This window comes from Brassica napus, chromosome A2, assembly GCF_020379485.1.
Source record: "Brassica napus cultivar Da-Ae chromosome A2, Da-Ae, whole genome shotgun sequence".
Lineage (NCBI taxonomy): Eukaryota > Viridiplantae > Streptophyta > Magnoliopsida > Brassicales > Brassicaceae > Brassica > Brassica napus.
Genome location: NC_063435.1, coordinates 20,425,851 through 20,451,953, shown reverse-complemented (window position 1 = coordinate 20,451,953; position 26,103 = coordinate 20,425,851). Strand labels below are relative to the sequence as shown.

The 26,103-nt window shown below is 34.0% G+C and overlaps 5 protein-coding genes across 5 annotated transcripts; 3 read left to right on the top strand and 2 right to left on the bottom strand.

The window, feature by feature from the left end:
- The first annotated feature begins 2,004 nt into the window (after positions 1-2,004).
- On the top strand, positions 2,005-3,308 carry LOC106398616 (cytochrome c6, chloroplastic). Its single transcript, XM_048759636.1, has 6 exons — positions 2,005-2,206; positions 2,305-2,437; positions 2,555-2,652; positions 2,744-2,775; positions 2,904-2,967; positions 3,033-3,308. Exons 1-6 carry the CDS (start codon positions 2,144-2,146, stop codon positions 3,165-3,167), a joined length of 525 nt encoding a protein of 174 aa, XP_048615593.1. The 5' UTR covers positions 2,005-2,143; the 3' UTR covers positions 3,168-3,308.
- A 592-nt stretch (positions 3,309-3,900) lies between these two features.
- On the bottom strand, positions 3,901-5,735 carry LOC106402294 (glutathionyl-hydroquinone reductase YqjG). The gene is made up of 6 exons (XM_013843000.3): positions 5,598-5,735; positions 5,241-5,455; positions 4,974-5,150; positions 4,675-4,899; positions 4,451-4,579; positions 3,901-4,367 (listed from the first exon to the last, which is right to left on the bottom strand). Exons 2-6 carry the CDS (start codon positions 5,451-5,453, stop codon positions 4,134-4,136), a joined length of 978 nt encoding a protein of 325 aa, XP_013698454.1. The 5' UTR covers positions 5,454-5,455; positions 5,598-5,735; the 3' UTR covers positions 3,901-4,133.
- Positions 5,736-7,148: 1,413 nt separating this feature from the next.
- On the top strand, positions 7,149-7,844 carry LOC106398615. The gene has a single exon (XM_013839142.1). The coding sequence runs from the start codon at positions 7,149-7,151 to the stop codon at positions 7,842-7,844; it is 696 nt and encodes a 231-aa protein (XP_013694596.1).
- A 1,646-nt stretch (positions 7,845-9,490) lies between these two features.
- On the bottom strand, positions 9,491-10,978 carry LOC125588332 (TIR domain-containing protein-like). The gene is made up of 2 exons (XM_048759631.1): positions 9,966-10,978; positions 9,491-9,777 (listed from the first exon to the last, which is right to left on the bottom strand). The coding sequence occupies exons 1-2, from the start codon at positions 10,433-10,435 to the stop codon at positions 9,513-9,515; spliced, it is 735 nt and encodes a 244-aa protein (XP_048615588.1). The 5' UTR covers positions 10,436-10,978; the 3' UTR covers positions 9,491-9,512.
- An 11,897-nt stretch (positions 10,979-22,875) lies between these two features.
- On the top strand, positions 22,876-24,645 carry LOC106398614 (uncharacterized protein At4g15970). Its single transcript, XM_022709647.2, has 3 exons — positions 22,876-23,250; positions 23,356-23,721; positions 24,025-24,645. Exons 1-3 carry the CDS (start codon positions 23,071-23,073, stop codon positions 24,505-24,507), a joined length of 1,029 nt encoding a protein of 342 aa, XP_022565368.2. The 5' UTR covers positions 22,876-23,070; the 3' UTR covers positions 24,508-24,645.
- Positions 24,646-26,103: the final 1,458 nt, after the last annotated feature.

The following is a 26,103-nucleotide window of genomic DNA, read 5'->3' as shown; positions in this document are numbered from 1 at the left end:
TGTTACATGTTTAAATTCTGTAATAAGTTGATAACCATGAATTTATTAAATTACAAAAGTTGTGACATACATAACAACTTATATCTTTGTATACTATTAAAAAAGAAATCATCTAAAAAATCTACTAACAAAATTTGTTGCACCCATTCATTAACAATTAGTTATTCTTCAGTCATATAATAATTTAGTCTAACATAATCGTTTTAAAAATTATCCTTACAATATAATGACATATTATGTTAATAAAAAAAATATAATGACATATTATTTTTTATGCCATCATATTTTCAGAAATTTTTTACCTTTAACAATTTTTAATACTTCAGCCTTAAACAGTAGAACCTCTATAAATTAATTTTTAATAAATTAATAATCTCAATAAATTAATAAATATCGCCGGTTCCAACTTGGATCGGTTCAAAATTTGACACAAATCGATAAAATAATAAGATAATATTATTTTAGAAAATTATATGTAAATATATGGTCCCATAAAAATTATAAATTAAAAAATTTTCTGTATACATATTTTATATAATTGATAACCTTATATTATTTGTTTTATAATCTCAATGTAAGTATTTTTATATTCTTGTAACACTTCATATATTTTTGATAAAATTTAGTAATATTATATCTTAAACCACATTTAAGTTCTATGAAATATATAGTATATACACCAAATAATATAATAAAACTAATATAAATTTTAAATTTCAGAAATAACAATTAATATGTATACACTAAAATCAAATTATTTTCTTATCTTAAAATAAGAAATCTATATAAAGAAATTTTTGTAAATTACTCTCTCTATAAATTAATAAAATTTCAAAATTCCAACATTATTAATTTATAGAGGTTCTACTCTACTTAACACACACCCACCTATATATTAACAACTCGATTACCACCTAAGCATACTAATATTTAACGGCTCATTTTATTAAATTAATATATCTAACTATTAATATATCTAACACAAACGACCTACTTACATTTTGTCGAGCTTACTTCTTAGACATAAACTTGATGTTTCCTATTCTAATCATCCTCACTCAGTACACGATTCACTTAGTATTATTAGAATCTCATCAAAAATATATTGTTCAATGATATCAATATATTGATTGAATAAAAATCAACCCCAGAGAAAATATATATTTGGTTTTAAAAAGATATATATATTTTCCAAATATATAGGTGGATATAAAATTAATCCCATAACTGATTGTTAACATTTCCAAATATATAGGTAACAATAAAATGTTTCCAATTTCTTGAAGCTCCGGCAAAATCCAAAGAAGATTTGACACCAAATCTTGATAAAACGGTGAATTTCATGACCCTGATTTCATAGATGGTGAAGGTTAGTAATTCTCTTATGTCTGAGTTTCTAGTGAATCATAGTTAGAACGCATGTATTACCATATATTTATAGAAATATGATAAAGGTAACAATCAGTTTTCAGGATTAAGAAATATTACTTAATAAATAATAATTAGAGAAATATTCGGTTATGTATTATTATTAGTTAAATATTATGGTAAGACTAAAAATATTGTTAGTTAATGAAAGGATCCAAACAACTTTCATAGGTAGATTTTTTAGGACTCTTTCCCTTTTAATAGTATTGATGTTAGGTAAATTAACATAAAATGTCGATGATCTCTTATTGAATAATAAATATTTAAACTACAAACTTTTATAAAAATTATTTGACCGCTGACATAATTATAATTAAAATAAATATTATTTTAAAATATTATATGAACAGTGGCACATAATTTTAGAGATAACTGCACGGAAACAAAGAGATTGGGGGTAACACTAGTTATATTAGTAAAATACAATTCCTTCAGTACTGATATACTTAAAGTTTCTATCAATTGACAAATAAAATGAATTTAAACAGATTGAGTGGTTGACAAATCGGTAACTTGTAACCATTCCGATTGAGTGAGAGTAGATTACAAAAATTCATAAATATTTCCAACTCCTACATTAAAAGTTACCCTATACTGTAACTTGTAACCATTCCGGTTTTCTCAGCTGTACCAAATCGGTAACCGGTTAAACCGTCTAAAAAGATAAGACGGGCTATTCCACTTCATCATCCATCTACAACTGCAAAATCAAAAGATGAGGCTTCACTCTTCTTCTGCCTCTGCTCGCTGCTGCAACTTATTTTGTTCCTCCCACAAGGTTCTCTGTCTCTTTCGTCTATTGTCTGTATATTTGATATAAGTTGTTTTATAAACACGACGCTGACATTTATATTCATATGTACTACTGTTCGAAAGGCCAACGCAAGAGAAAGCGAATGGAAGTTTCAAGTTCCTGTAAAGCACAAAGATTTGGAGTTTCTGATCAAGAGGTTTGCTGCTCCGCTCACGGCGGTTCTTCTTGCGGTTTCACCCATCTGTAATCCTCCAGGTAACACTAATAAAGAAGTTTAGATCAGTCCTCTGCTTCTGAAACTGAACAAGATTGGGAGAAAATTCTAGAATGTTTTCATGCTGTAATGGTGATTTCTTGTTTGGTAAAATTTAGAATCTCTTGGCCAAACTTTGGATATACAAAGAGGAGCAACATTGTTTAATAGAGCTTGTATTGGGTGTCATGATACAGGCGGAAACATTATTCAACCAGTGAGCTTTTAACACTTTTAATGAAAAATCAGTTATGAATCATTCTTTGTTCTCTTCTTCTTGTCAATGAGCTCATACTCTTTCTTTCCAGGGAGCAACGCTTTTCCCAAGTGACCTCCAAAGGTAAGAAAAATCAATGCTCTATGCTCCCAAGAGATGTCTTGTGTGCATCTATCAGATTCTGACAGGGAATGTTCGGACAGAAACATCTTTGTCTCTTATGGTTTGCTGTGGTTTTTACCTTTCTATAGAAATGGAGTTGATACTGAGGAAGAGATATACCGTGTTACCTACTTTGGAAAGGGAAGAATGCCGGTGAGATCTTCTTTCCATTTAGCTAAATGATCTGAAGAGATCTATGACTGATGGTTTACTTACAGGGATTTGGGGAGAAATGCACGCCGAGGGGACAGTGTACCTTTGGACCGCGGTTGCAGGACGAAGAGATCAAGCTTCTGTCTGAGTTTGTAAAACTCCAGGCTGGCCTAGGTTGGCCAAACGTATCTACCGATTAGCTAGTAGCAACAAAGATTAGTACAGTTTAATACAGTAAAAACGTGCATCATTACATTGATGTTTATGTGTACCTTTCATGTCTAAAATTCAATGTATGGTGGCAAATAATATGAGAATCGGGACGCTTCATTGCAAACAAATGCTTATGCTCCAAGATATTCCATGAAGTGCAACAAAACGAAAACATATATGTTCATAACTTTTTGCCTATTCTTGGCATTACAAAAATTATATTCCGAATATCTTTCCTCTAGAGAAAACTGTAGTGGAAAAGAATAGTGATTGTACCGTTGAATCCTCTGGTATGTTGTGCAGTGAAACTGTGAGAGCAAGCATAAGTTCACTCCTTTCATGGAGACTCACTCCGCTTTTGGTTTCTTTGCATCGGATTCACCTAACTGCAACCAAAAAAGCCATTCTCTGGTTCCTTAGTGTTTTGATGGAGTGGGGATCTGTTCTTTGAACTTGGAATAAACTGATGTTCTTCAATCTCAGCCGCTGAGTCCAACACGGCTTCTATTTTGGAATGTTCAAGTTGTTTTCTTCTCTAAGAACTTGCTGGACATTCAAGTTAATAGGCTCAAAGTTCTAAGCCTTTGTACACCTCGAGGGTTTGGACACACTGGGAGATCGTGGAATCAATCGCAGCAGCACACATTATACCGTTCCTCCGTTCTTGCACAGTTGGCTGCTTTCAACAAGCTTCCACAAACGTGGTTACATTATAGAGTGTAAAGGGCCAAGAGATCAATGGATTATTGACTTGCAGCACACACACACAAGTATTACTTGTCTTTAAAACTAATCTTGGAACATACAAATCAATTTGCAAAATTCAGACAACATAACTTGCAACACACACACACACATAAGTATTATTGACTTTTAAAATTGAAGTACAAAAACATGTTTTTTTGAAGGATGTTATTTTTAGGACAGGTGATAAACATTGGTAATTGGTCTTTTCACGAGGAGAATCTGTCACGGTCGTGAAGCGAAGAGTAATCGATGTTTGGTCCATGAGGGATGATCCCAAACGGGTTTAACGTAGGGTGGCTTCCGTAATAATGTTGCTTGATGTGATCCATTTTCACAGTGCTGCTCATTCCATTGATTTGGTATACATCTTTTATGTAGTTGAAGATATTCGGATACTCTCTTAAGAGTCTCTTGTTGCATTTGAAGTGAACCGCGTAAACCTGCAACACAACAAAAGGATAACGTCAAGAATCTGAATGGATTTATGTGATAGGAAAAAACAAACAAGAAGATTCAAAAATACCTCATCAAATCTTATGAGGGTGACGAATAATCGAACATCTGCCTCGGTGAAAGTGTTCCCACAGATGTATCGTTGTTTTCCGAGTACTGCCTCACATCTATCTACTGCTTCAAACACTTGGTTCACTGCCTGCAGAAAGAAAAAAGAAAAAAAGACCAACATCTATTATATTAGCTGTTCTGTTTTTTTTTTCTACTTAAAATAAAAATTTAAGGATTTTATACCTCATCGTAGGGTTCTTGTTTCCTAGCAAACCCACATCTATAAACACCGTTGTTTATCCCGTTGAAAACCCATTCATTAGTCTCATCAATTGCTTCTTTAAGATGAGAAGGGTAAAGATCTAGTGACGGATTTTTCGCAACACCGTTGAACTCAGTGTTGAGCATCCTGATTATCTCTGAACTCTCATTGTTAACCACAGTCTTAAGCTTCTTATCCCACAGAATCTGAAACAAAAAAAAAAAACAGAGACTTTTAAGATTTTCAAGAAACATAACAAGAGAGAATTCAACAAACTTACGGGAACAGTGTACTTTCCCACATAGTTGGGGCTAGCAATCTCATAGAGCTCTCTAACAGTCTTAGCACCATTAAGATAATCAGGCTCAGCTCCAGGGAGCTCAGAGTTCGAATCAGGGAAAACCCATCCTCTATGGTCATCAGTTTCTTTAGTTCTTCCCCAAATTGTGTGGCACGACTAAACCAAAATTAAAATAAAAAAAAAACAATGCTTTTTAGGGAAAAGTATATTCAATAAAGCGAAAGAAAAAGGGTGATTAGTACTGACCGAGAAGGTGATAGCTTGGTCAAGACCTTTGAGCATCAAGAAAGAGAGACATCTACAAGCCCATGGACAAGCGTAGGAAATGTAAAGATGGTATCTTCCGGATTCAGGTGGGAACTGGGAAGCAGGATCTTGTGAGACAAAGCTGCGGAATGTAGACGCTGTTCTTACAAAAGCTCCTGATTCTGATGTCTCATCTACCCCAGACCTGGCCATATCTGTGCTTTGCACAATTAAAAGATGATTCCTTTTTTAAGTTTTCAAGAAACGTCACATGATTATATATCAAATCGAACCTATAACACAATTAAAAGATTGATTATTTGCTAACAAGATCGGAGAGGAGAGGTTGGAGAAAACCTGATGATGGTGTGTGTTTGAAGACAAGATCCAACAAAGATAGAGAGTGAAAGTCGCTCTTTTTGAACGATGACTTTTTGTGGCGATAAGGAAGGAAGGAGAAAATGACTTTTGCCTTTCGTTAGTCATTGCTTTTGTCACGCCCCAACCGAGTTGTTAACTCAGCTGCTTTTGTCACGCGTACCGTGTTAACTCAGTTCTAGAAAAAGCGTGACGACTTTTTAGAACGGTTTATACGTCATGGATGACCGGGTCTTTTGTAACAGTTTGAACTAGGTCCGGGCATTTCGAGTATCCGGTATCATTTCGGTTCGGTTCGAGTATTTCAGCTAGCGGATAGTTTGAATAGGAGGTTAGAGAATCCATTTACTACCTAATCTACTTTTGGTTCGGATTCGGTTCATATAGTAAATTAGGAACGGGATTACGATTCTCATTTGGTTTTCAGATTACTTTAGATATTTTGGATAAAACTATCTGGATACTTTCAGATACTTTTGTGTAGTTTGGATACTTTACAATAATTTAGTTTTCTTCAAATATTTTCGGATATGTTATTACTATTTTTATACATTTGGATACCCGTTCGGTTCAGGTTCGGTTCAGATTCCGTACGGTTATTTCTGATATAGAAATATATGAACCATTAGAGTATTCGAGAGTTTCGGTTCGATTCTTTGGTTCCGTTTTTTTTCCTAGGTCTAGTTTGAACCATAAAAATGATTATCCAAAGAGAATGAAAATGAGCAAGATCTGAAAAGAAAAGCAAAATCTGAAAAGAAAGTTACCAAGGTACATTTTCAAGACTATATCTTGGTTGGTCAAATGAGAATCATCAAGAAAAGGACTGATGAATTCATGAGTAGTTCCACAATGTCATATAAACCATTCATCACATAATGTTTCAGTGCACAATTGCTCGACAAAGTGTAGGCAATCTCTAGTGTTTTCGGGATAATCTTAAACAGGTTTTCTCAGCCGCCAAAACCCCAAAAACGGATCTGAGAACAGATCTGGAAAAAATTGTTCCTCCAAAAATTCCGAAAATTTTCAACAAAATTCTCAGGAAGCTATAACCTTATGAACAATATTTTCCAGAACTAAATCCATAAATTTTATTTAGATCTGAATTTAAATGTTTTCCACTAGATAACAACCAAAGATCAAGCAGTGAAGTCAGCTTATTGGGTGCAGTCAAATATAATAGTAGGGGCGGAGGAGAAACAAGCAGTGATCCAACCCAGTCTGGATGCAATCTATCAACAGGTGTGAAATCTGGAAACAAGCCCGAAGATCAAGCACTTCCTATGGCGATGCCTAAATAATGCTCTCTCGGTGGCCGAGAACATGGTGCATAGACACATAGGAAAGAATAAAGAATGTTGCAGATGTGACGGGGTGGCCGAGAGCGTCAACCATCTACTATTCCAGTGCAACTTCGCACGTCTGGTCTAGGCCGAAGCTAACGTTCATATCCCGCCGGCAGGTAAATGGAGCGACTCATTCTTTTCCAACCTACATTGGATCTTAAATCTAAAAAAAGAGTATCCAATGGAGGTTATGGAAGAGGGTTTAGTTCCATGGCTACTGTGGAGAATCTGGAAGAACAGAAATGAGCTTTTATTTAGGAGTAAGGATTATCAAGCGGTAGCCACGATAGCGAAGGCACGGGATGACGCACAGGAATGGAATAGTCGAGTGAAGGTTGAAAACGTGGTGGTGAAAAACCCCATAACAGAAGAGCAAATTGTACGTTGGGATCCTCCCCCAAGCTCACGCCTAAAATGTAACACTGATGGTTCATGGAAACAGGAAGATGGAGCAGGAGGTGGGGGATGGATTTTACGTGATCATGAGGGTAGAATGTTATGGGCATGGGCAAAGAAACTTCTGGAAGTAGGATCAGCGCTAGAATCAGAGGCTGAAGCTCTGAGATGGGCAGTATCTTCATTGATCGGCTTTGGATACAGGGATGTCATATTTGAAACAGACTCTCAAGTGTTAGTGAAGATGATACATGGTGTGGAGGAGATATGGCCAAGAATGAAGCCTATCATCCAAGAGATTAGCATCCTACTTTCGAAGTCAGCAGGTTCTGAAGTGAGGTACTATAACAGGAGGGGTAACAAAGTTGCAGATAGGATAGCGAAGGAGACTACTACATTTACGTCCATGGTCCCTAAGTTGTATTCTATCGTGCCTAGTTGGTTAGGTTCTTGTGTGGAGGCTGATAAGCTTTTTGTATGACATTGAATTGGCCAATATGAAGTAGTTGTTGAGTAAAAAAAAAAACAACCAAAGATCTGGATCCAAACATACCCAAAAAATTCAGATCTAACACATATCCCATAATACTTTATCTATCTTAAAACTTAGTGAAAAAACATATTCAATAATCTAAATTTTTCACACAATAATAAAATCCGAATTTATATTATAAACTTTAAATAAATTCGAATTTCTTTTAGATCCAAACAAAAAATCAATATGGTGCTCTGATACCAATTGTTGGATTAATTCAACAATGATTCATCAATAATGAATCCTTTAACCATATGATACTCTGATTGAATATACTTAAGCGGAAGCGTACCTGTATCCATCGTTTTTAGGATCTGAAATTAGGGAATGGATCTTCCAAATCAAACCCTATTTGACTTTAGTTCTCTATTGATGGGATATAGAGAGATTCTGTATTTTCGGCTAGGGTTACTTTGGGGACTATAACCCTCTTTATATAGAGAATTAATTTCTAGTTCAGTCATTCATTAAACTAGAAATTACTTAAGGTATCCACATATAAATATTTCATAACAATTATGCCCAAACTTTTACCTTATTCACAATAGTAACCACTTAAATAGACTAATTGATTAATGGCTCTATCACATTTATTCCTTAACATATGTGACCCCACCAAATGATCTTACACTGGATCCTTGTGAAGAGAGTTTTTAGTGTTCTCCCCTTCAACTCATGGACGTCTATAAAGACATTGATCTCACCCTTTCTTAAGGCCCTTACGAGTTGATTCACAAAGTTTTCTCTGAGCTCATCGCCACGGAAGTTGATGAACACCTGAGGGGGACGCACATGTACTTTGGACTTGGCCTTTACACCCATTGGAATGATCTGTTAGTCGTCTGAGAGACAAAAGATGATATAGCTGTTGAGACATAATTAGAGATTAATCTTATATTCAGGGTCAACGTCTCTACGCGTTTCTCAGGGTTTTTGTTTCTAAATAAAGAACGCGTTTCTCAGTGTTTGTTTAATATTTAGGAACGACAAGAGAAACTACATCACTCTTCTCTACTTCTAGATCTCACGGGTGGTTGAATGAACATCTCATGGTGGATTGGTGGGTTTTTTTTTAAATTCAGAGTCTATCACGGGTGGTAAATCTTCCACAGTCAAATCGCAATATAACTCTAATTTATGTATAAGTTTTATTATGAGGTCTACGTTGTCTTTCTCTTGACATCAATTAACTATTCTAATACTCAAATATGGGATGGTTGGATAACTAGATAGAAAAAGCAACTAACATATGAAAATAGGTTACTTTTATATATTTTAGAAAAAAATATTATACAAAAGTGAAATTCAAATGGTAATACAAAACAATATACGCATTACATTACATTACAATAAATTTTTAAATAATAAACTAATATATAAATATATATATACACTGAAATAGCCTTTTCCATATTTTTCATCTCAACTAAAGACACCATATATATATTCAGAACCAGAAAATTATAAGCTCACAGACAGAAGCAGCGTAATAAAGGAAACATTTTGTTCTTTGAGATTGTAAATACTAAATACAACTAAACAGATGTACAACAAAAACAGCGTGAAGCCATTTGACTAATTAGAGTTGGTGATCGATCAAGAGATATTATCTATTTATCTGTTATGTGTTGATAGACAATAAAGCTGGTGCAAGACACCAACCAAAACCGGAACACCTAGCAAACACTTAACAGCCTTGTAAATTCTCACATCAGCGCAAAAATTACGCGCTATGAAGATAATAAAGAGGAAAACCGCAGTTGAAGCCAAAACAAACACTAGTCCGATCGACATACTTCGTCTTCTTCTTCCTCCAGCGGAGTTTAGTAGCTTGCTTTTAACCGTGCTAACTATTTCTCTGACAAGACCTAATCCCGTTCTGCAAGCATGGATAACAACTGTTCGATTAGACCTAACAAGCATGGATGAGTACTGTTTTTGTTTTGATAAGTAATTAATGAGAACTGATTGATAATGTGTGCAAGTGATGGATTAGATATTGTTATATCAGTGTTACAAAAAAAAACAAAAACAATTGTTATATAAATTCATCAAGAAATTCATTACCCGTGTTCTTCTGAGGTCAAACCGGTTGTGTCAGCTATTGAACTCAAGGAATCCTCCCAAGTCAGGATCCTAAGAGGGTCATTTTTATATTTCTCCCTCATTTCCTTGAAATGATTGCCGAATTCACCCTCGAGGCTCTTCACGTCCCTCTTGCTCACATCGTAGAACACAGGAATCACCAAGAGTCTGTTTTGTTCAGAGTGTTCGTGAATCTTTTGAAGCTCGTTCAAGCACATCTCTGACTCTGTATACCTCTTGGAGAAGATGACGACCGCGATGTTTGAATCCTCGATCTTTGTGAAAACGTTTCGTATCTCTCTCCTATTTGCTTCTCCTCTGTCAATGAAAAGGTTGAGTCTTTCGTCTCTCAGTCCCCACACAAGATATCTGATGAAGTTGTCACGCAATTCATCTCCGTGGAAACTGATGAACACCTGAGGAGGACGTTGGTATGGTTGTGGCTCTGCCATTGGAGACCTGAGACTTTTCTTGTTTTGATATTTTCTTGATCTTAAAACTTAAAAGCAACACAAGGTCAAAAGCTGAAAACAGAATCTTATGCACGTTATATTTCTTCTTTAGGATTAATTCATTTCTAAAGTCTACAGCTTGTAATTTCTTTCTTTAATGTATACGGGTATTTAATATTTAAGCAAATTTCAACGGATGTCTTGTCTTTAATAATTAGGCCCGGGCATTCGGGGTCCCAATCGAGTTTCGGTTTTATCCAATCGGGTTTCGGTTTTTCGGGTTCATCAAAATCAGCCCCATTCGGATTATATGAAAGTTCGGTTCGGGACCGGTCCGGGTTCTATCGGGTTCGGGTCGGGGTTAGTGAATCTTCAAAGAACCGGTACAACCCAATATACTTTCGGGTTCGGGTACCAATCGGTTTTTCAGTTTAAGTACCTGATTTTTACCTATTTTATAACCAAAACATCAATAAAATCGGTTCTTCAGTTTTAAAATACCTGATTTGTACCTATTTTGTAACCAAAACTTAAGTAAAATCGATTAAAAAATAAGGAACATCAACCGTGATCATTCAAAATCAAATAAATAAAAGCATAAAACGAAAACCAAGTTCTCATGAAATGAGAAACATTTTTTAACGAAAACAAAATCAAAATCTAAATACTTCAAGATTCAACGGCCATCTTTAACCATCAACCTTCATATACTAGAACCACCAACATTCATGTAATAGATAAGTATTTTAGATGTTCAATATTTCTTAGTGTATTTTGGATACATATTAGGAATTGAGATCATGTTTGGTACAAGATCTTTTCGAGGTTTTGAATGTTTCGGGTTCTATCGGATATCCATTTATATTCGGGTTCGGTTCGGATAATACCCATAACCCGAAATACCACAAAACAAGACCCATTTGGTATTTACGTCGGGTTCGGATCGGTCCGGATTCATTTTATCGGATCGGATTCGGTTCGGGTTTACGGGTTCGGTTTATTTGCCCAGCCCTACTTTAATATATTGTGACATTCAAGTATAATCAATAAAGCCAATTCAAACATGTTCTACGCTACTCCTACGCATATTATGTGAAATCCAAAACCCGAACCCAAACAGAACAGAAAAAAGCGAAACCAAAACCGGACCGAAATTACAAAAACTTAAACGATTCCTATATATCTAAATCCGAAACCTGAAACTGAACTGGAACATAACTGAACTTAACGGGTATCCGAATATTTTGAATATATTAAAAATGTTAATTATTTTTAGTTTTATTATATATATAATATAATTTATAAATAAAAAATATTCAAAAAACCGAACTACCAGAATTACTCAAATATTTTTCAGTTTTTAGTGTTTAACTCAGGTTTTCGGGTTTTTGGTTTGCGGGTTTTAAACCCGAACCAAATCCGAATTATTTATAATTCAGTTCCACTTCTAGTTTTATAAAAAAAAGTAGAAACCCGACCTGAATCCGACATTTTCCCGAACCGAACCGATCCGAAAACTGTTCGGTTCCTAAACGGTTTCTAAACATGCCAACCCGATTAACCCAATAACCCAAAAACCGAATAAAGACCCGAACCGTAAACTCGAATGTCCAGCATTATTCTATGCAATCGACTTACTTCATGTATGACACTGAGGTGTTATTGGTTTATATATTTTGATGGATTTAAAAATCCATATAGTATTTATAAATCCAAGTAAAATATGCAAATCCGGAGGTTTTCCCTCGGATTTGAGTCTTTGTAATTTTAACTAAAAAATCCAAATAAATTCATTCAAATCCATTATAAAATCAAATATATTAGTAAATCCGTACGATTGAATAACACTTGATTTGATATAGAATTTATGAATCATTAAACCAATAACATCTGATTTTAATATAGATTTGAAAATCACAGAACCAATAACACTAGATTTAGTTCAGATTTTCAAATCTATTAAAATACAACAACCAATAACCCTTACTAAATATTCAAGCTTGTTTATGTAATATATTTCTTTAATATATAGTTGCGTTTCTGTACTTTGACCAGGCAAAGGTAAGGGAAACGAATTACAAATCTTTCTCAACAAAATGGTTATTTATAACAAACTATCACAAAAATAGAACATCTAACAAGATCACAGAAAATTTCAATGGTATGCACCCAGAGCCGTGCTCACCTTATCAATTTTGGGGCATTAGCTCCAGGTCCCCTCTCACATTAGTACATTTTGGGGCTTCCATATTCATAAATCATATAATCAATATATGATAATATGATAAAAACTATAATTATCTCTTAATACTATTCAATAATATGACCATTTCTGCTTAGTTGTTGTGAATATTAATTTCATTGTATATTTTTTATTTTGAATGTTGAAAACATTTTTCTACATAATTTGAGTTTGTATATACAATTTTCAGTTGTAACCAAAATATAACTTTTGCCATTAATTTTCATAAAATTAATTTTTCTTAAAAGTAATTTTAAAATATAAGATAAGAAAATAATTTATTTTCTGGTTTGTATTAAAAAAAATTAATACGCATATTTGATATAAAATAAATTATTTTTGCCCATAATAACCTTCGCACGGTACTGTATGCACCAGATGCTTGTTAATATATATATATATATATATATATAGTACAATGATCTGTGGCTTTCTTGCTAGCTTGGTTCTCTCTTGCTATGTGTTTTTCGCTGTTAATGTTCATTCTAGTTGACTTGTGGTATCCTCAGACCAGGTTTTTAATTTCATGTACTATTGGTTTTATGTCTTCTAGAACATGATCTTTAAGGGGGTCGCATACTCCAGAATTTTTTTCCTGCTGATTCTAAATGATGCTAAATCGACTCAAAATCCTTATATTTAATCGTGAGGCTTAACTTTGACCAAACTAAAGAACTCCGTCTTGTAAATGCGACCATGAACCGAGTAATTAAACCCTCTATCAAGTGAGAATCAAACAAGCAAAAGAGCAACATGCACCAGTCATGCCACTTAAGAGCAACATTATCCATAGCACCCCTAATGGGGTGCTTAATCATTTTTTTAGGATTAAATATGTGTTAAGCATTTGATTAAGAAACTTTTATATTTTGCACCTCCAATGCAAGGTGCTTATTTTGGGGTGCTTAATAAAATGAAATATTAAACATTGTTTCACAAGAATCGAATGTTTGCAAGGAGGACTAATCTTGGAAAACAAAACCAACAAACTGAACTTTAGATTCTATCATCTTTCATTTCTAAATCTCCAAAGCTAAATCAAGTTTTCCCTATTACATAAGTCCCATGAACATAAGTAAAAGACATACGAGTAAAAAAAGTATAAGCCATTTAAAGTAAAAGAGATCAAGTTTCAGCAAACACACTATTTAGTAAAGGAGTTACAGAGGCATCAAGGGCCAAAACGGTTAAAAGAACATGTCACCTTGAGCACTTAACGAGGAACAAAAACAAAAAGATTAATCTTGGGCTTTTACCACAACACAATATGACACAACACTACATCAAACGGTTCAGTCCCACATCGAGAAGACTAGAGAGATCAAACGCTAGTCTGTGATTCTTGCACTCCCAATGCTCCACTCTGACCTGAAACACAAACATAAGCATTTAGATTCATCATAAACGAAGACAGGAAACACAAACACAAGCTTCTTCAGAGACAGGAAACAAGTGATTCATACACCTTCCCTTACTTTATTTAGCAACAATGTCGCCTCCCTCTCGTTGATAACTTGATTTCTTCAAGTTTTTTTTTTTTTTTTCACAGAGAAAGATCATCCCAACATTTAGATACATTCTTATGAATCTTAAGCAAAAGATTAAACAACCATACTTCTCGATGTGGTAGGAGGTAATCTCACATCAAAGCATCATCTTTTATTCCTAATCCAACTGTACCATTTCGAAACAGAGATACACTTCGAATTCAAAGCATCATCTTTTATTCCCTTGCGATTCCAATGTCTATACAAAAACGTCTCTACGATTCAAAGATTCCATCTCTGTTTTGCCTTTTGATTCCTAATCTAACTCTACCATATTGAACACACCACATGCAAGCAGCAAAACCAATAAGCTAACTTTCATGAGAATCGATTAACATATAAAGCATCAGATCTTGAACCGAGGTCGAATATTCAGAACCAAAGTTTTGATTTTTTTTTCCAAGTTCTCATTTACAATCTCTGGCAGAAAAAGAGCTGTATAAAAGAAAATAAGAACGATTACCTCATCCTCTATGGCTGATCTGAAGACGAATGATGAGAGGGTTTGGTTGGGTAGGAGAAGGAGAAGGAATCGAGGTTTATGGAATTGAATAAGTTCAACGAACCTGGACATGCGACGGCAACAAGCTGCAAAGCCACCTTGTTTGAATGGTGTTGTCCGTCAAGAGAGAGATTGTCGAGAGAGAGAGAGATTCGGAGAGAAAAAGGCATAATTAAGCACCGTCGCTTGTGCAGCTTAATTAAGCACCGTAGCTTCCCTTAATACATTATTTTCTTTTTTTTTTTAAATCCGAAAATCACTAAGCACTCTCCTAAGCTACTGCGTTAATGGTGCTCTAAGAAGCTAAAGACTTAAAAGCCATTAATGAAAATGTGAATACTGATAAGCTTTTATAGCTTTAGTACTGTGAGGAGATAAAAGGACTAAAACGAGTTTTCATATGCTGAGCTGGCATTTGAGGAGATACTCTACTTGGTTCAGAGACTTTGCTGTTGAACAAGAATCAAGTATAAAAAAGCACAAGGTCGTCGTTTAAGGAGGGGGATAGCTTTGATTTGGACTGAGTCGAGAGATTTGGAAGGAATGAGAGCAGCTGGGTTACGCCAGTGTTCTTGAGAAGATTTTGCTGGGGTTAAGCCGACGGATCTCAATCCGTTGTGATTCAAAGTTGTATTATGTTCTTTTAAATTCAATAAATCATTGTTTGTGTTTGGGATTGAGTGTAGAGAGTGATTGTCAGAGAATCTGTATCTAAACTCTATCAATTGGTGCGGTGGTCAGCTCGGATCGAATCCTAACGCGAGAAATCAGATCATTGCGGTGGTGTTGTAGCTGATCACCGGTGATGGTTTGTGCACATGGATTTCATGGTTGGAGGAGTTTCTCGTGCGGGAGGATTTCACGGACGATGACAAAAATCTTGCTCAAAGCGTCATGGAAGGTGAAGCTATATCGTGGTTCCAATGGTGGTTGTTCAATAGTTGGGAAGCACTGAAGGAATCCAGAGAGGGTCGAGGCCAGTGAGAGGAATCAACGAGACATTCAGAAAGGCTTAGAACAGTTGTGTCGTCAGTGGAGCGAATTGCAAAGCCAAGGAGTATCTAAATCTTCTGATCCTCATTTTCAGGTAACGAATCCACTTTGAATTGATGATCCGAAGAGTAGTCATCTTTTGTCTGAGCCTCGCGGTGGTTTGTCAAAGTCAAGTGGTGCCAAAGTTTGATGGTTTTATGCCTTATGGCTGGATTTGTCGAGTGGAAATATTGTTCAGAACTGGCCAATATTGTGAAGCAGCTAAGATTGTCTTGGTGTCTGAGAGCCTAGAAGGGAGATGGATTAGATTGGTACAATGATGAAAGGTCCAAAGAATCATTCTTGAGTTGGTCAAATTTTAAGATGAGATTACTTGCTCACTTTGCTCCAGCCAAGATGTGATACTGCTCAAGGAAACAGTATCCACGAGTGCTAAGAAGACAGAACTTGGTTGTGTGAAAGCATCATCTAACAGAGATTCTAAGTGCAGAAGTGGTTCACGAAATGAATTGTGTATAAAAAGCTATAACAACATTGGAGAAGATTGATTCTGTGGAAAAAACTGATACCTGCTTGTCTGCCACCATCTCAACAAGCGGAGAGCGGTAAACAACTTCAAACAGCATCGGAAACATGTTCCCCGTCAGATTTTGGTCTTATGTTTGGATGGTTTTCATGAGGAAATCGATGATATGTGTTTCACTTGAAGTTGATCGCGGAAAGGCTTTCCGAAGAAGAGGTTCACAATCTTAGAGAAGCCTTCAAGATTGTAGACAATGAGAAGAGCGAGAGAGTTACTTATAAAGCGTTCTTGAAGATTCGACACCAATCTTGACAGCTTGGATATCAATAGATTGCCACAATGCTTGGATCCCTAGCTATAACAGGTCTGACTCCTGAAACATATCCCATCAAAGTTTTCATTTTGTTTCTTACCCTTTGTCTTATGATATTTTTTTTAATACAATCTGATTTGAACAATGGATTCTACTTCTAACATCTTTCTCATAGGTGTTTTGATGATTTTAGCATGTTGTTGCTTAGTTTTTTTTTTAATTTGGTCTATAGCATCTTCTTCTGCGTTCATAAGCTAAAACTATGACTTTATGTGATTTATTTTTGTTTTCACGTTCTTTTCAGTATGTACATATGGGAAATTGAATTTGGAGTTTGAGGTTTGAATGATAGGTGTCTGCATTCAGATTGGCTTTGAGGACCAATCAGACACTGTCACGCTTTTGTGGAATTTCTTCATCAAGATGTCACACTGTCACACAGATATCAAACTAAACACTAAACTTGGTGGAGACTTGATGGATGTAGACAAGCTCCTCCTAGACTCTAAGGCTGTTCCATTCTTCGATGAGGGAGAGAAAGCTGTGTGTTTAATGGCAGCGACTCAAGTCTCATTTATTGGTGAACATCTCTCACTGTCTCTCCTCCGGACGGTTGTTTATCAGTCTCCTCTAAACCCTAATGCTTGGTAAAATTTATATTCTGCTCCTGTCCTCTTCTTCGCTGATTGTCTATTCTCACTTCATACGAGGTTGTTTCTGAGTTTTAGAGGTGTTTGTAAAATTTAGTTTCATTGGATACCCAATTGTGTAGTTTGCTCATATGGTATGCTCTCAACTCTCTTCATAATTCTCAATAAAAACACAATGATGGTTGAAGAGAAGTAGCTTTAATCTTATGTTCTTTTAGAATGCAGTAAAGACCTTATAGTTTTCAGTGAATTTTCTTTATTGCTATTGTTTTTCTTTTCTTTAGTTTTGTTGTTATCTTTTAGATTGGAAAGAGAGCTTGGTCATTCTTTTCGTGCTGCTTTCTATTTTCTGATGTTCACTTTATGCTAGGAATTGGCTGAGCCATCTATAAAAAGTGCCTTCGGTTTGTGAGTGCAACAAGGGATGAGACGTGTAGTTAATAACCCAATTTTTTTCTTTTTACTGGAAGACATTGGCATTAGGTATTACATTATTGTTAAATCCAATTTGTATGTTTTTAAAGCTTTTGGTTAGTGTACTCACGTTGGATCTTTTGAGGACTGTACACTAGTGACCAGGTGGGATTATAGCAGGTCTTATTTGATTAAGGACATTGAGGACGGATGAGTATTACAAAAATAAATGTCTCTTTAGACAAGTGATTTTGTCCTGACTGGGATCATACTAATGCAATTATCTCATTGTAGAATAATGGACCAGATTGAAGCTTTTAGTCAGAACAGAAAGAGAGATGGAGGATACTTTAGTGTTGATGGGAACTTTGTAGAATATGTTAGCATTGGGCCGTTTATATTTGTTTTTGTTCATGCTTCACCTCATATTTGTTGATGCCCATACTCTGGGTTTATTTCAACAAGTTGAGGATGAAATGTATAAATGTTTCCTTTTTTGGACAAAAGTATAAATATTTACTTTAAAGATCACTAATTTTAAAGAAAGGGGAAACTATGATCTCAAAATTGCAATGAATGTCAGGTAAAAAGAGAAGATCAATTAAAAGCTCAAAAAGAAGTGTTTAAAAGCGTTCAGATTAGATGGAGCCACTGCGAATGATCCAAGACTCACTAAAAGATATTATTCCAAAACAAACTGGGTTATGCAAGTGAAGAAGTTGACTAACAGACTTGGTTTGAAAAAATTAATCTATATCCATTCAATAATACACACAACAATAAATCGAAACTGTAAATTAATTGTTAACAAATAAAAGAATTTGTTTGAACCATGTGTTCACCAAGGTTGAGACCTCATAAGAAGAGTAAGAAACGTTTATATATTTACTAACTTAATCTTTGACTTTTTATTCTTTTCGCAAAAGTAAAATAAAGTTTTAAAATGGAGTTTAACAAAAACACTAATCCTTCAAATCATAAGAAACTAAAAAATGGAAATAAAAATAACAAAATTGAATAATAAATATTTTTTAAAAATTAAGAATACACTAAAAATTATTTTCTTTTTTTTCCCGCCCGTAGGGCGGGAACGGGCGGGCCTACCCTAGTAACTATATAAATAGAGTTGACCATGTTGGAAGATGTCATGTTCTTTAGAAATTAAGAGCCAAAATGGAAAAAAATATCATTTACGAATCTTTCTTAATGCCAATTGTAAAATGTGTTTTAGTATACATGAAAAGATATGGGTAGATTCTTACATATGACTGAGGCGTTGAACTGAAGATGTAAGATGTCTGCCCTGAAGTAGTCGCTGACATAGTTGCTGAAGCAGACATCGTGTTGAGTGGTGAAGACCATTTGGAGTCAAGATGATGAACTAGAGTTGTGTAGACTTGGAGAGCAAGAGAGTATCTTGGAGATATGGAAAGATGAATAAACTTGAGGAGCAAGTTTATGACTTAAAGAAAGAGGAATAAGTGCATTCTAAGAAAATGAAAGTTGCACTTATTGTTATGGAAGATGTCCATACATGTTGCCTTGGAGACTAGAGTTTCGGGAACATGGAGAATAACTGTAAGATAGCTATGGGATCGTCTGTATAGAGGCATAGACACATAGGCTGATCTTATAGAAAGAGAGAGAAGCTCTTGGAAGTGTTTTGGGTCATGCTGAAGCAGTAGATGAAGTACTCGACGGAAAAGAGACACAAGCGGGTAGCTTAGGAATTTTTCAGTAGCAGTTGTTACGGTATAACAGACTGTGTAAAGCTGATTAAGCAGATCTTGTAATAGAGTGTACAAGGCGATTTCTAATAAAGCTTAAGGGTTGCTTGTAGTTGTTTTGTCTCTTGCTTTACTTTCTGTGTTACTGTATTGTGTTTGCATCTTGCACTTACATGAACAAAAATAGATCGATCTTTTTTCCAATACGGAGGATGATGACACTGACAACAAGTTTGTGAAAATGCATGATCTGGTACCTGAAATGGCTTTGTGGTTAACATGTGATATTGAGAAGCAGCAGGAGAGATGTGTTGTGCAAGCCAGTTTGGGGCTACCTGAAGTACCACGAGTCAAAGACTGGAGTATTGTGAGAAAAATGTCACTGATGAATAATGAGATTCAAGAGATATCCAGCAACGGTTTGATAGTAAAATACCTATTAATCAAAAATAGGAACAAACCCTGCAAGGTTGAGGTCACGGTGGATGTCAAAAGAGAAGAAACAGAGCTTCTCTTTAGCATCATACATACGAGGATACAGTGAGTCCGTGAGAGGATGGAACCAGGCTGACGAGCTCGTCGGTGGCGCATTGAACGACAGGGATAGAGAGTGGCGGCTTGGTGAGGAGAGAGAGGAGGAGGTGGGGGTGATGTGGAGAAGAGAGTGGTGGCTCGGTGAGGAGGAGTTTGGGTGATACGGAGAAGAGAGCGGTGGCTCGGTGAGGAGGAATTGTAAAAGGAGAGCACACTACTACAACCAAAGTCTCGACTCTCTCTGCGTGTATGTTGTTCATATATGTATTCAAAATATATTTATTTATTTATTTTCAAGTATCTTCAAATAATACTTATGGAGATGTTATTTTACAAGAGTTGTTTTAACTAAAAATAGATGCGAAGTCTCCTAAAATCTGTATCAAAACTTTTTATTACTAAATATTGTTTTCAATTAAATAACAGTAGATTTGATATAACTTTTAGAAAATGTTAACTGAATAACAACAAATTGTAAGTGAGTTTTAGTGACTTTACACAAATCACATATTGAATAAAACTTAATTTTAAAAACTTTTTTAAAATCATTGATTGAATAACAAAAGATTCTAATAAAATCTCAAAATCCTCTAAAACCCTCAATTTTATTTATAGGTGTAGATTTGGAGTTTTTGAGCAAAGAGAGGTCCATCAAATGAGGGATAGTGGAGACGTGGATCAGTGGTGTTAAAGAAAGCTTTAATGAGGATTATTGATTGCAAGGTACGACGGTTACCTAGGTTGATCGAAGATGCAGCGGTGATTTTTTGTGGAAGAGATGAAGTTGATGTATTTATAGATTAAGGAGGGGTTAGTGGGAGTAGAATTTTTATAGAGTTGGTTGATTCTAAAAGTCAAGAGATTTGTTAAATTTGTAAAGAGTTATAAAGAGTATTTCATATTTTAAAAGTTTATGAAAATATTCTAATTCAAGGATTTTAAGAATCTAGAGGAAATATGCAAGATTTTTGAAGTTTTGTCTTATGAGTAAAATTATATAGAATTCAATTTCCAATAACTCTAGATTTGATGGAAACTTAAAATCATTAAAAATCAAACTTTTTGAATAACAAGAGATTTTGTAAGTTATTAAACAATCATCAAACCAATAACACTAGATTTTAGTAAAAATCTTAGAATCCACCAACCAATAACAATAGAATTGGAGAATTTCAACAATCATTACAAATTCATATCCCACTATGGACTTATATATGATTTCAATTACATAGTCTAAACTATCATAGACAAAAACTTATTTAGAGAGATATGTGTCGAGCTGTAGTAAGTCTAACCGATGATGTGGCAGTATGAAGTGGGAAAAAACTCTCCTTTATACAAATAAAATAGATAGATAGATATTAGTATTTAATTTTACATATGTATTACAATATCACACATCAATATATCATAAAAAAATAAACTTTGAAATATTAAATACAAAGTAAATTAATATATAGTTTACTATTTTAGTATAAATTATTTTTCTTGTTATTAGCAATTTATAATATCAGTTGTAGAAAATAATAAACTTAAAATTTGTTTCAGAAAAATAATGAAATATAGAAACGAAAACAGAATCAAAAGAATTATCGGAGTCAAATAACCCAAGGAAGCATCAAACAAGTATGTTAACATAAACAAAAGAAAATTAAATGAACTTTCTTTTGTTTTCGTTTCTAGTTTTTTTATTTTTCTGAAACAATTTTTTTGTTAAAAAAAAACAAAAGAAAGTTACTGGCAATAACAAATCTAGGTAAAGTGCAATCCCATTAATAGTTCCGATGAATGGTGGAAACGTGACAAGACAAAAAGTCAGAAATGTAAACCAAACTAAAAAAAAAGCATATAATTACACTTGTCAACTATAAACTCATAAATAATTTGTAAAACATATAAAAGGTTTGAAAAAGGTCTGTCATGGAAGCCACAAACATTTTTCAAAAGTATTAGCTGATTACTAGTAATAGGAAACACCCACGGGTTTACACTCTACTGGACAATCAGTCCACGGATTATAGTCAAATTATAGTTTTCAATTATCAATTAATTATTATGATAATCAAGCCGGGTTTATGAGATTGATTTGTGAATGCACTTTTTTGTAGAGGACAACGACCAGCCTTTAAATTTAAAAGTATACTAGATTTTGACCCGCGCTTAGAAAGCGCAGGTTTTTTTCCGGTAAAAATAAAAATTTAAATTGATTTTTATTTTGTGTTCATATAAATTTTTTAAGAATAGAGTCATCATGATTTATATTGATGTGATCAAACATCTGCGTTTTTGAAATTTGGTTGAAATGTTTTTAAAAATGATGTTTGTTTGTTTAATAGTGTAGGAATTATGAAGTGTAAATATATATGTTGGTATTGGAAAGATTATTTCACACAACTATATATATATATATATATATATTAACTATCAAAATATAAAATATAAAAGCAAATATATAAAAGGGATTTAATCTATAGTTATTATAAAGCTATATTATTGCTTATATAAGATATACGATGGCGTTTTTCGGTAAGATAATAGTCTCATTTAGTTAAATATAAAGATTTGTCCGTATATTCTAAAAATATTCTTTATAGATCCGATAAATAAACTCACATGCTGTTATAATAAACGCTGATGTCCTTTCAGTTGATAAAGTTTGTTATAATAAATAGAGTTAGACCAAAACATATTAAAAGGAAAGGGTCCAAACAACCTTATAAGTAGATTTATCAAAACTGCTTCCCTTTTAATAGAATAGATTATAAAATAAAATTTTAAAATTCTCTTTATATAATTTTGGGCTAGAATTTGTATAAATTTTTTTTTTAAAGCTTTAAACCAAAAAGCATGTGTCATTACGGTTTACCCATGACCGACTTTCCCACCAGTTACAAACTTTTCTACATCCCTGTAGTATAAGGAATTCAATTTTATGTCATCTCAATGATTCACAATATAATAACAATACACGATTCAACCACTTGTATATATTTTTTTGAATCAGTCTTTCTTAGCTACAAATATACTAATAAACAAGAAAACAAAACAATAATGCCAATGATGACTTTTGGCTTGCTCGTACGTTATTATAAGAACCGACAAAAAACCGAAGACCAACAAGAAGAAAGGAAACATAAGTTCTTCATCTTCCTCCTCCTCTTCCTCTTCGTCTCGCAGTAAACTTCTTGATATGATCGGACAAAAGGAAGTCACAAGAATCTTGATTCTGTTTCTTGGTTTGACTGCTTCATGTCTGGTCTTATACAAAACAGCTTATCCTCTGCAACGACTTAATGTCAACAATCTCAGCTCTCTTGTCGCTTCTCCATCTCCACCATTACCAAAGTTATCAGAGATTTCTCAAGAAACAGTAAGCTCTCACAGTTGATAGATCCGAGTTAACTCTGTTTTGCTATACTATCTGATTATTAGGGGTCGAATCTGTAGTTTTAACTCTGTTTTGTTGTTGTTTCAGGCTAAACGAAAGATCAGTTTCAAGGAGATTTTGGAGAATGCGTCCACGAAGAACAATACAGTGATTATAACGACACTGAATCAAGCTTGGGCAGAACCAAACTCTTTGTTCGATCTCTTCTTAGAGAGTTTTCGTATTGGACAAGGAACACAACAACTGTTGAAACATGTAGTAGTTGTTTGTTTGGATGGCAAGGCGTTTGAACGATGCTCACAACTGCACCCTAATTGTTACCACATTGAGACCACAGAAACTGATTTCTCGGGGGAGAAAGTTTACAACACTCCTGATTATCTCAAGATGATGTGGCGCAGAATCGAGCTTCTTACACAAGTTCTTCAGATGGGGTTTAACCTCATATTTACGGTATTAATCTACTTTCTTAAATCTTTTTCGTATATTCCCTGTGAGGGAAGGGTAAAACTATGTTAAATTTTTTTATTTTTTATTTGGAAAGCAAACCTTTTCTAACAGAATTTGAACTTGGAATCATTTAAAATTCCTAGCTACTAGGTAGGTGATCTAATAGTTTTAGCAAATAGGTCAACTCTTCCTTGGTGTATGGTCTTAAATCTTGATTCTTGTCCAATAAGTTTTGTGATTCTGCAAGAGTTTTCAAATCATATCTCAAAAAATTTCCTAAAAACAATTTTGTGTATGTACCTATAGGACGCAGACATAATGTGGCTGCGAGATCCCTTTCCTCGGCTATATCCAGACGGAGACTTTCAAATGGCATGTGATAGATTTTTCGGAAACCCTTTTGATTCAGACAACTGGGTCAATGGAGGTTTCACATACGTGAGATCAAACAATAGAAGCATTGAGTTCTACAAATTTTGGCACAAATCTCGACTGGACTATCCAGAGTTACATGACCAAGATGTGTTCAACAGAATCAAGCACATGCCTTATATCACTGAGATTGGAATCCAAATGAGATTCTTTGATACAGTTTACTTTGGTGGGTTTTGTCAAACAAGTAGAGACATAAACTTGGTTTGCACGATGCACGCAAATTGTTGCATTGGATTAGAGAAGAAGCTTCATGATCTGAATCTTGTTCTTGATGATTGGAGAAAGTACCTGTCATTGTCGGAACATGTGCAGAACACGACTTGGAGTGCTCCTATGAAGTGTTTGGAGGATTGAGGACTTTGTGTTTGTTCGGAGGATCGATGATTTTTTGGGATGAAAGTTATTTTAAGAATGAAGTGTTTATTGTGGTGTAATTGATTGCTCTCTACTCTAATTCTCTAAATAATCAAATCGGTTTTTCTTTTCTGGTTATAATTCTCTGAAATTTTGATAAATGTTACAATTGTTTAGAGCCAATATTTTTATACGTGAATCGGCTCTAATGAACTGAGCTTGGAGCTGCTACATAGTACGTACCAATAATGAGAGTGAACCTAGCTCTGAGTGATAGGCTAAACTCAGAGCCCACAACTTTCTACGGAACGAATTATGCTTTGTCGAAAAAAAACAAGAATAATTAGGCCATGATTAATCGAAAAAATATATGGGAGAATTATGGACCTGTAAAAAGTATTGTAATAGGCCTGGGCATCTCGGTTCTACAATATCTCACAGGACGTTTTGTTCTAATTTTCATTTTTTCTTTCATTTTCATTTTTTTCATCTACTCGAGGTATCTATGCTATTAAAGCAGAATTCTATTGTTCTTTTTACCTTAGTCTGCTATTTTCTTTACTAACATTGCATGTTTCATTAAGGGCAATCAAATAATATTAATAACACTTCTATATTGGGTCATTTTTTTGAGATCCAGTCCACATCATATCTCTTTTGGGCTATTTGGACCGATTAAGAAATCATATCCAATTCTCACATTTTTTTTCTTCTTTTGAGCCATTGAGTCCAAGTTCAAATATTTTTTTTCAACTATTTTTAATTATTATTATTTTTTCTTTTCTTAATATAATTTAAGCATTCATAAAAAAAATTGAATTTTTTCATTGAAAATTATAAATCTTTATTAAAAGTATAAAATATTTTTTATTAAAATATTAACCACATAATAAAATTAATTTATCAGAGTTATACCAACTTAATTCATTAAAGAAATAAAATTTAAACATAAATAGTTATTTAAAATGAAATACGATAAATAAAGATAAAAAGTTTAAGTCTTTTATAAAATAAAATACAAATATATGAAAATATGACATTTACTAAATATTTGTCAACTGAAAAAAAAATAAACCCGCGCTTTCAAAACGCAGGTCAAAATCTAGTTCTTCACTTCTGAAAAAACACAGACTAATCTCCAAAATCTCCAAAGGGAAGTGTAATCCACAGAAGGACCTTCTCTCTGAATATTTAAAGAAAATTCAATACATAGTTTCATATCCGTGTAAACCACTAGACCATCCATGTGTGGTTTTCACTTCATTTACGTTTTTCATTTATGTTCTCTAAATTATCTCTACTTTGTCATATTTTTTATTCTTTATTCCCATAACCATATCCATATGTACCATTCATGCTATTATATAATCGTAATACTAAGTTATATATTGTAACTTAAAATTTAGCTTAAAATATAGTAACAAGAATAAAATTTATTAGAAGTACAAACTCAAGTAAAACAAACTTAATTTATTAAAAAATAAAGGAATGCAACGCATAACATTTAAGTAATATAAACTTATGTGGATAAAAGATAATCTAACAGCTATGAAATCATGTATTATGTTAGTCTCCTAAACATTATTTAAGAAGTAA

Bases quoted from the DNA above. Each gene is read 5' to 3' on its own strand.
- LOC106398616 (XM_048759636.1), top strand. From the start codon at position 2,144: ATGAGGCTTCACTCTTCTTCTGCCTCTGCTCGCTGCTGCAACTTATTT. The intron at 2,438-2,554 runs GTAACACTAATA...GGTAAAATTTAG, and splicing joins ACCCATCTGTAATCCTCCAG to AATCTCTTGGCCAAACTTTG. The intron at 2,776-2,903 runs GTAAGAAAAATC...ACCTTTCTATAG, and splicing joins TTCCCAAGTGACCTCCAAAG to AAATGGAGTTGATACTGAGG.
- LOC106402294 (XM_013843000.3), bottom strand. From the start codon at position 5,453: ATGGCCAGGTCTGGGGTAGATGAGACATCAGAATCAGGAGCTTTTGTA. The intron at 5,151-5,240 runs GTCAGTACTAAT...ATTTTGGTTTAG, and splicing joins ACCAAGCTATCACCTTCTCG to TCGTGCCACACAATTTGGGG. The intron at 4,368-4,450 runs GTATTTTTGAAT...GTTGTGTTGCAG, and splicing joins CCCTCATAAGATTTGATGAG to GTTTACGCGGTTCACTTCAA.
- LOC106398615 (XM_013839142.1), top strand. From the start codon at position 7,149: ATGGAGGTTATGGAAGAGGGTTTAGTTCCATGGCTACTGTGGAGAATC.
- LOC125588332 (XM_048759631.1), bottom strand. From the start codon at position 10,435: ATGGCAGAGCCACAACCATACCAACGTCCTCCTCAGGTGTTCATCAGT. The intron at 9,778-9,965 runs GTAATGAATTTC...CCATGCTTGCAG, and splicing joins TTGACCTCAGAAGAACACGG to AACGGGATTAGGTCTTGTCA.
- LOC106398614 (XM_022709647.2), top strand. From the start codon at position 23,071: ATGATCGGACAAAAGGAAGTCACAAGAATCTTGATTCTGTTTCTTGGT. The intron at 23,251-23,355 runs GTAAGCTCTCAC...TTGTTGTTTCAG, and splicing joins CAGAGATTTCTCAAGAAACA to GCTAAACGAAAGATCAGTTT. The intron at 23,722-24,024 runs GTATTAATCTAC...ATGTACCTATAG, and splicing joins GGTTTAACCTCATATTTACG to GACGCAGACATAATGTGGCT.